The sequence below is a fragment of the Hippocampus comes genome, unplaced genomic scaffold (genome assembly GCF_001891065.2).
Source record: "Hippocampus comes isolate QL1 unplaced genomic scaffold, H_comes_QL1_v1.1 scaffold36, whole genome shotgun sequence".
Taxonomy (NCBI): domain Eukaryota; kingdom Metazoa; phylum Chordata; class Actinopteri; order Syngnathiformes; family Syngnathidae; genus Hippocampus; species Hippocampus comes.
The window spans coordinates 104,720-114,716 of record NW_017805695.1 but is presented as its reverse complement, the minus strand read 5'-3'; the positions used below and the strand labels follow the sequence as shown (position 1 = coordinate 114,716).

General features: G+C 41.1%; 1 protein-coding gene across 2 annotated transcripts; it reads right to left on the bottom strand.

Moving 5' to 3' along the window:
- On the bottom strand, window positions 1-7,370 carry fgf8a (fibroblast growth factor 8a). Of its 2 annotated transcripts, none has more exons than XM_019881875.1 (5): window positions 6,340-7,370; window positions 6,209-6,245; window positions 5,434-5,581; window positions 3,579-3,685; window positions 1-519 (listed from the first exon to the last, which is right to left on the bottom strand). In XM_019881875.1, exons 1-5 carry the CDS (start codon window positions 6,366-6,368, stop codon window positions 235-237), a joined length of 606 nt encoding a protein of 201 aa, XP_019737434.1. In that variant the 5' UTR covers window positions 6,369-7,370; the 3' UTR covers window positions 1-234. The 2 variants fall into 2 exon arrangements, with proteins under 2 accessions (XP_019737434.1, XP_019737433.1); XM_019881874.1 differs by having other exon boundaries at window positions 5,434-5,614; window positions 6,340-7,368.
- Between the last annotated feature and the right edge of the window lie 2,627 nt (window positions 7,371-9,997).

Genomic DNA, 9,997 nt, shown 5'->3' with positions numbered 1-9,997 from the left:
TTTTTTTTTTTTTTTTAATTTTACAGTCCGGATTTAGAAATCTGATGTAGAAAAATAGAGTTCTTATTTTTGTCTATTTACAGTCTTCCTCTCCGAAAAAATAATTCAGCACCGACACATTGAGAATATTGCTCAGTTAAGAGACGCAGAAGAGAGCGCTGAATCTACGGCTGATGAAACTACCAGTCTGTTTGTTTCTCTTCTGCCTCACCACCTTTTTCCAACTTCTGTTCCTCAGCGCTCAGATGAGAACTGCGTACGTTTAGTCCTTTGGTTGAAGGGGTAGTGAATGAAGTCAAATGGTCGGTGGTGGCTGGGATGTGCAGGCTGCTGACCCCTTGGCAGTCTCTTCATAAAATGGACCTCACGCTGGTGCTGCCGTGTCCGCGAGCCTTTTCGTGGACGTCCTCGACGGGTGAAGGCCATATACCATCCCTCATACCGGGCATTCCTCAGGGCGGTGTAGTTGTTCTCCAACACAATCTCAGTGAAGATACAATCACGGCCTTGTCCATTTTTCTGCAAAACCCACAATCAGAGTAAAAACAAAATATTAACTGCTTGTCACTTGCACGCACACTCTGTGACGCATGCTAACTCACAGCCATCTTGCCCTCCTGTACAGCATATGTTACATACATTACAAATTGGGGTGGTTGGAAACTGACTTGTTCAGCTCCCAACTGATAAATCACAGTACGGACAAAGGTTGGGTGCATTTTCATTCTTAATTAGTTGATAAAATTAAATAGTATCACTGCTTATTCATATCATGTGACACAGCTAGCTGTGGTCGCACAGTGGCTCACTGTTCTGCTCAAAAAATAGGTCTGACGAGATCTTCTGAACAAGTACATCCAAAATGCTCTTTCTGCTGCGTCTTTTTGTTTGTTTGTTTGTTTTTTTGTTTTTTTTTTATAACGTGAATGCTCATGGGGCTGGGACATGCTGTAATTGAGCTATGGGCAGATGGTATACGAGGCAGGGTGCTAGGTGGGCGGGAAGAGACGGCAGTGTGTTTATGTGTGTGCAGGGAAGGGAGGGGATGAAAGCAGGGGCGCAGATGGGATTCTGGAACTGGGGGGACAGGGACCAAGCTTCGAAAATGCAATTTATTATTACAATTACGAAGTTGACTTTCAGTGCCATGTACTTGAAATTGGAAATTGATTCAATCAGTGGTACTTGCTCGTTTTTTTTTTTTTTTATACGGTCTACTGTGCCATATTGTATTGTTTTGTACGGTATTTATATTAATAATTCCTTTTTAGAAGGGTCGGGTGTAAGGTATATATATATATATATATATATATATACATATCATGCACTATATAAAACATAATATTTTCATACGTTTTAGTATATAATCTATTGTATTTAACCATTTCAGGGACAGCGGTTACTACAGTGGACAGCTTATCATGTTATCGGGTAACAGGGTGCATCAAAGGGTTAATAATATTGGATACATGTGGGTCTCATGCACTTAACTTCTGCCCTTTTTTCAGCTTACTTTTTCCATTTAAATTAATATTTTTGACCCAAAAAACATTTTCAGCAAGCTATGATTTTTTTTTGTGGTGTCCTCAGGCCCAAGGACCATTGTGCGACTCACGCTTCAAGATGATTGCCACTGTGCACTCTACTCTAATTCTTTCTCCAAGTCCAGGCTCCATCTAGTGTTACCTACGCGTATGCTGCTCAACAAGCCACATCGTCTACATCTATTTTCATGCCGGCTACTATGTCTACGGTCATGGCAACAGTGAGTTAAGGTATGATTGCGAGCAAGCGAGTGGGTAGCACGAAGCACATGGGAAAAAAAATAACTAAAGAAAGAATCCACTTTGACATGTTTTTGTGCACACAGAGCACGTTCATGTGCACTCAAAACATGAGCTTAGTGGGAATTGGATGCAGGAATTGCCATCATGCCGAGCAGCTCTATGCAAATCGTAAGAAGTAAGAATTTGTTTTTTGTTGGTAATGTAAGATGTTAATTATTCCCTGATAGAAGTAGCAGATGTGTTCATCCACCTATTTTGGGGGTATATTCTCCCGGGTGCTTAAGTCAGTAAAGGCCCACTGCTGCGCACTCTTGGGGCTGTGCATATTTTCCCATCGACTTGCGTCAGTTAAGTCCCTTCATGAAATATACGCACCCTGGGTGGAGCAAGAATTAAATGAGGGAGTCCCCTGTAAATCCAGGGGCGCCTGACCTCTCCCAGAAACTTTCCTCTTGCACGCTCAGGAGGCTCTACTGAGGACTAGTGCCTCTTAAGGGTGATACATTTTGCACGTTTTAATTCAGTGAACTGCTTCCGCGTACCCGGCTGTGTAACAGCCACATGACCAAGCGGCTCTTAACTCGCGCTGGCAGCTTGGAGGGATCTCTGGAGGTGGGAGCTCACACTTGCAGTCATTCTAACGGTAGCAATGGGGAGTTAGATTTGGAATCATTTGTCTTGATTTGACATAGGCCAGTCGTGAAATCCATAAAAGTGCCGCACTCGCATGTCCAACAGGCTCCCTTGCTTTTCAGCAATGGAACAGCTCCAAATATATATTCAGTCATGGACACATTCCCACTGATTAAATTACTTTTATTGTATTGATTAAATATAGAATTCTGAGATACACGCTCCCTCAAAGTAGCCCATGAGATGAGCCGGGCACGTCATTGGGGACGATCAGTATATAACTTCTGCATTCGATACACAACTCACTTTCACATTTCAAGTTTCTGTGTATTCCCAATGGCTCACTAGTCTCAGGAAAACTCCACTATCCAAGACTTGCAAGCATCCTTAGATTTCCATGGATCACACCTGTTCGGTGGCTGCGCGAGTATTCACCGGTTACACAGGTGGGTGTGTTGGAAACCGAGGTGGGAAAATCGTCACGCCTTAAAAGTGTGCAAGAAAGATGCGTATAGAATTGACTTAAGTGTTATGCTCCTTTTTGAATGGTTGCTCACTCACTTTTGGAGTACTTCATTCAGCAGCATGACTGAGTTTTAGTTTAAAGTCACCGGTCTACATATCTGGCCAGAGAATTTTGCTTAAAAGTTGAAGCAAAGCCATTTTTCAACAGAAATACTTTGGAGCTCAAAACTTGCTGTCCTGTAAGGCTCAAGTGTATGGCCACATATCTTAGTGGATATCCATACATTCTTATGGGGCAAAAGTTGGGGGATTTGGGGACTATTGTTCGGTCACCTTGACAATGAGGGCCAGGGGTGGTGGGGACATGCCCCCCAACCACCATACCATCTGCGCCAATGCATGAAAGGGTGAAATTATTCTTAGAATGTTACTTCCATCCATATAATCTGATTACTGTTTTTCATTGTCTCATGACCTCTCTTTCCAAATATATTGCCGTTAGATGTGTTAATTCACTGTTGGGTATTCAGATGTCTCTTATTATCTTGCACCTTCAAATTTTATGATACAATGCATTAACATAATATGTAAAAAAACAATACAATTAAAATTGGACATTTTATTATTGTCCACGAATCCCATTGATTTAGCTCACATCCCCCAGATCCAACAACAAACAATACATCTTCTCACCTTGCCAATGAGCTTTCCTCTCTTGGTCATGCAAATGTAGAGGCCAGTCTCGGCTCCCTTGATACGCACACGGCTTCCAAATGTGTCTGTCTCCACAATTAGCTTGGCTGACAGAGAATAAAAACATTGCCATTAGCAAACAGAGGTCTCTTGACACATGTAGGGAGAAATTAGTGAAGATATACAACGCTTTCAACTCTATTTTTATCCACTTCCTCTGAACTTGCATGATTGACTGATGTCAATGTATGCGTATATGGAGATCGGATCCAGAAAAGCCTTTCCAAGTATTTCTTTTTCCACTCTGTCTACACATACAACACAAAAACTTGTGGAATGATTCCCATGGATTTATGTGTCCCGAAATTCTTTCAAAATGATATAACCAGGTGTCTTTTGAGTCTTTGAAAGTTAAGGAGGCAGGCCCATCGTCCCCATCAAACATTTATTTTCAAATAAATCCGCATTGGCCTCTCACATGAAGCTTCACATTTATCTCTATAGTCCCGAAAAATACTATAATGGTAAGGAATTATGGGCTTTCCCTCGTCTGGATTGCTTTTCAGCAAGATGGAAAAAAAAGGCCGAGATTTATGAGGCTGAGTGAATTTGCAGAGAAATAGTTATGTTGGCCTGCCATTTTTAATTCTCTACACACATGTTATGCGAACAAGAATTGCATCATCGTAACTGTACAACATGTGAATAAATCCATGTTTTCTTGAAAATACTGTCGCTCTGTTCCATGATGGTTACTGGGGGAGCAACTGGAGCATGACTTGAACAGCACAGTTGAACAGAATACAAATCTATTAAGGAGATCTCCACCACCCTCCTCCACCTGCAGTTCTTTTTGCCTATCATTTCCCTAATCCAATTAATTTGTGCAGGCCACACACCACACAATTCTCCTTCCCTGCAATAAATAAATAAAGAGGGGATAGATAATTTTAATAAATTTAATAAATCATATTCATCGTTAGTAAACGAGGCTACCCCAAAACAACAAAAACGGTGGCGAAGTGCTGTGAGAGTCCACTTACGACAATTCCAATGTAGATTTTTGGGAAATTTTTGGGAAGTTGATGCATGTAAGACTTTAATGGCTCTTCCAGACTTCCAGAATCTCTGGAGAATGTCCAGCACCAGCCACAGTCAAAGTGCTTCATGTTCATATCCTCCGAAACCCATACTTGTCCAAATGGTGCAGAATATGACTGAAAATTGTCACTTTTGTCTAAAATTGTCAGTTGCTGTTTAATTATTTGTGAAATTAACAAAACATACATGTGTAGCTCAATAAATAACAGAAAGTGAATGTGTGTGAGCTACCGAAAAGCTGTATCTTGCTGGTATTTTACTTGCAGATTTCAGAGATAAATTCAAACTAACTAGATAATTAAAATGGAAAGTGCAACATTTGATTTTTTATTAGGCTAATTTTCTGTGTGTGTGTGTGTGTGTGTGTGTGTGTGTGTTTTGTTCTTTTAATAAAGAATAGAAAAACTGAATGGAACTGAAGAATATGATGCTATAGAAAAGACGGACAGCCAAGAAATGAGAAATTATGTATGATGATGATGATATTCTATTTTGCACCGATATATTCTGTGTGGATATATTAATTATGTGCCAAAAACTAAACTCAAAATGTTCATTGTGCATGTATTCTATTTCAGCAAGGCAAAGCGATGTATTACATTTTCAATCATTTCAATTGGCTATAATTAATTAAAAAAATAATAAACATTTTCAATTAGTTTCTTTGGAAATAATTCAAATCAAATTTTAATTTCTCCAACATAAATGAGGGGAGATGGGATGGGATGCCGTTACATACAGACGTGGACCTTACCGTGCAGATCTCCGTCTTCAGCCATGGCGTTGATCTTCTTGTTGGGCAGGACCTGCACATGCTTTCCACTGGTTCGACTGTACAGCTGGTAGATCCGGATCAACCTGCGGCTCACGCGGTCTGTCACTTTGCTCTGCGCGCTTACATGCTGCGTGAAATTAGGCGGGGACTGATTGGTTACCTGTCAGAAATTAGATGTCATCACAATCAGTACGTGTACAAAAGTACATGTACTTTATAAATGTAATCCGAAAGCTATAAAGCGTCAAACAAAATCCGGCGGTGTAACTTGTTAACGACCTACAGGACGGAGAACATTTTAATTATATCAAACAAAATGTACTTCTCTTTCTCTCCCTCTTTTAAACTAATTACATGAGTTTTGCTTCGTTAAAACGGCTTCAACAGATCTTCCCCCCGCAAACCACAGGCGGTTGTGTAAAACAATTTCAAACATTTTATGCCTATTATTTGATCCCTTTTAGCTATTTTTCGTCTCCACCTGTCACAGTCTGCTGTGGTGGAATGAGGGCAACATTGTTCTCAGAGGAAGCAAAACCCCACGACATTTTTCACGAGACAAGCGCGTCCCGTCGATGTGTGCCAGGGTTCGCTATGTGACCCGGCGGGCCGCCCAATCTGCCGCGGGGGCCATCAGTCTTTTCACATCATTTCCCAGTCCTAGTTGGCTGCGCTTCACAGATGGTTTATTCTAAAATTAAGTCCCCGAACGAATATTCTTAATAGGCCAAAATAAAATATACGTACAACTTACCTGAGCGTAGAAGAAGAATGCGAACATGTGTATGAACCTGTAAAGCGGGGAGGAAATGCCACAAATCAGATTTAGAAGGCGATTTGGAAAATGGATGCGAAAAAAAAACTGGAAAAAGAACAGGTCCTCACACGTAGCTGCATCTCGATGCGGGTCGCATGTTGGATGGAGGCGAAAAGCTCTTCTTAGGAAATTCAAAGATTATACTTTTCAGTAATTTCAGTCCAGCGGTTCTTGAGGGAAATCAAGCTCCAAATGATTTAATAAAAATCCAAAACTCAGATGTCGTGGTAAGGGCTCACGGACACACGGCAGACTTGTTTTTGACCACATCAATGTCAAACGGACAGTCCGCTGCTGCTCCTCTGAGCACACCATACGGTTAAAGTTGATGAATGACTTCAACTGGTCGTTTGAATTAGAATGAAGGTAAAACTCTTAAGTGTACTTGCAGAAGCTGATCTGAGCGTTGAATTGTTGAAAAGGGCACTGCGTGGTTTAGTTAATCTATTTTCATTATCTATTTTTTTTTTAAACCGGGAGTCTTAGAAATTCATCCCTAATGTCAGACTCCCCCCACCCCCTCTCCGCCTGCAATCCCCGTGGTCCTCCGGACGTCCAGGTGTGGGTGATCCTGCTCTTGCTCGGTCTCGTCACTGGTTTCGGAGAGGTTCGGGAACCCTGATCCACTCGGCTGTGGGAGAACTGCACACGGGACGCTCCTTCTCCGCACTGTCTACTTCCATCCCACACCGCTGTCAAGCGTCTCACTTGGCGCTGTACTCCTGGTTAAAATGTCAGGCTGATCTGCAAAGAACAAGCCCCCTTTTTCTGCAGAACAAAAGCGGACACCCCCACACCCTACTCGCCATCCCCTCCCACCCCCTTTGATTAAAAAAAAAAAAAATCTCTTTACCTGAGAGAAATACCCAACTTTTGAAAAAAAGAAAAGGACTGGTTGGGTGTCACGGGCTGCCGATGCCGACCCCAAGTCTGTGCGAACACCATCACAGTCTCCATCCCCATAATAAACTCTAATAAGGACACCCCCAATTTCGCATTTCGAAGCAATGCACCCTCCATCTCTTCTCCAGGTTCGGGATGCCGAAATGCTCGATTTTGTGTATTGACAGAGCAAAGTGTCAGACATTAAAAGGATTACAAACGATTGTCGTTTTTTAAGAGACTCCTCCTTTCATTTGTAAATGTATTTGGAGAGAAGAAACTAACAGCCTTATAAATAACGTGCTATGATCATACCTTTTATATGCAACGAGAAACGGGACGCGTCAAGTCTTCGATGCTTGTCGTCTGAGAGGAACTCCCCCAAATTAATTAGGATGAAGTCCTGGCACCTGAAGCAAATACTGCGAATGTATTTTGTTTCTGCATAAGACCCATCATTTATCTGTAAATTTACGCTCTTGTCGTGTAGACAAGACCATTGATTAGGCTTGATTGAATGATTTGGCAACTTAAATAGACGGGGCACTTCATCTGTATGGGCGAAACTGCCCCTCACGACCTGTTAAATAAACAGATTTTCATCATTAAATCAGCCAAATATTGGAATTGGCCTTTGCGAGCTGTTTGATGGGGGGGGGGCGTCGATCGACAGCTCAAAATACTGAGCTTGATGAAAGGAGTCAGCAATCAGAATTAAGACAGAATCAGTAGCACACAAGAGGACACAACTGTGTGATCATAGCGTTTGCATTTTTATTCATGTCCGTGATGGCAGCGACATGTCTGAAATCACGCTCTGTTGGACTCTGCGTCCCACGTTCAACTGTGTTTTTATGCAGGGTAAGGCCACCAGTGGGGGCTGGTGTGAGCAAAAGTGGAGGTGGCTGTGCCTTAGCAGCGATGACGGTGCAAGTAGTGAGTGACTTGGCATTCAATGTTTCTGTTTGTTCATCTCTCATCACTGAAGGCCTTTATGTCGTACAAATGGCTTGTTTTTCTTTTAATCCCAAATTTATTTTGGGTTTTCTAACCTGTGTGCATGCAAATGTTTTGTCAGTGCAGTAACACTCAATGAATCCTCGTCTATTTAGTTTTATTTAAAAGATACACTTTTTAGAATGTACTGATTTGGATTACATAAAATGATGACTTAAAATCAGCACAAATCTATGAATTTTAAAACTTAATTTAAATGGAAACAGTTAAAACGAAATAACAAAAATATAGTTTAAACAATGGCATGCTGTGGTAACCAAAATGTATCCATCCATCAATTTTTTAATCTTATCCTCATGAGGGTCGCAGGCGTGCTGGAGCCTCTCCCAGCAGACTTCGGGCAGAAGGCGGGGTACACCCTGAACTGGTTGCCAGCCAGTCGCAGGGCACACAGAGACAAACAACCATTCACATAATATAGAGTGCTCCATTAACCTACCATGCACATTTTGGGAATGTGGGAGGAAAAAGAAGTACCCAGAGAAAACTCACACAGGCAGGGGGACAACATGCAAACTCCATATAGGAAGGCCAGGACCCAGAATTGAACCCATGACCTCTGTACTGTGAGGTGGACGTGCTAGCATGTTGACCATTGTGCTACCGAACCAAAATGTATTTAAACACAGTGGTTAGAATTAATTAAATTGCTTTCCGTTTTGGAAGTCAAACATTTTCATGACAATATGTTGTAAGCAGCCACACAAGTCTATACACGATATTCTGATTAATATTACATTTGTGAAATATGAATTTAGCAAAAAGCCATTTTGCCTTGTATTGCCAGTTGCTATTGACTGAAGATGCCACCACAGTGCATCAGGGGTCACCTTGCAAATGTCACATGACCTAACCCAGAAGACATGTGAACCGTTACCTGAGTCATGAAGCATTTTGATGTCATTTTCAGTCAACAACAAGTGGCAGTACAAGGCAAAATGGCAGCTCCTTGAGATGCATAAAAACAGGTGGAAGAAGTCTGTTTGATTTATATTCCACAAACATAATATTGATAACAACACAGTCTTCAGACAATTGTGGATGTGTAGAACATATTTGGTGATTGCAAAGAAAAGCTTGGGCTTGACTTTTCCTTTAGACATACTGGACAAAATACGACCCAAGGACCAAATACAGCCCACCCACAGTTTTTGACAGACCCTCACAGAGAGCATGACCTCAAAGTAAATCGTAAAATAAATGTTGCTTCTATTTTGAAAGTTGTGTTTTTGTTTAATGTGCAAACATGCGGACGCAAGTACAAGAGCTACAACTCTGTGGAGTTGCTAACTTAGATACTTTGTTGCTATATTTTGTGACTTTTCCGACCTCTCTAGCAACTATTTTTCCAAAAAAGAGATGAACAAAAATGACAACAGTGCTCCCACTGTTTCCAACATTTTTATTTAATGCATGATGGAAGGATGAGCGCCAAGATCATTTGTCTGATAATACTGTTGGGAAATAAACAGTTTCATGTACTAAGTAACAACTGTATGTTACCAGCAAATCCCAAGTCACTGTGGAAAAAAAGTCAAGCAAGTCAAGTCACGTTGCCACCAAATTTCAAGCAAGTCGTTAAGTCAAGTCATAAAATTTTGCACAGTAAAACATATGTCGCAGTGGTTCAAAAAATCCGCCTAATCCGACTCGAAAAACTAAATTACCTCTAAAAAGTTAATTTGGTGCTGGGTTTAATGATCGTGATCATTAACCTACCAAAATAAATTAGATGCACGGATGCTATTGGCTATTGTTGTTTCATGTATGAGCTCTATTTTTAAATATGTATGACTAATCGTTGTTTCAAAAGCAGACATAGTTTAA

Coding starts and splice junctions, on each gene's coding strand:
- fgf8a (XM_019881874.1), bottom strand. CDS start 6,368: ATGCGACCCGCATCGAGATGCAGCTACGT. Junction 6,246..6,339: donor GCATCGAGATGCAGCTACGT/GTGAGGACCTGT, acceptor CCCGCTTTACAG/GTTCATACACATGTTCGCAT. Junction 3,686..5,433: donor TGAAGACGGAGATCTGCACG/GTAAGGTCCACG, acceptor ATTCTCTGTCAG/CCAAGCTAATTGTGGAGACA.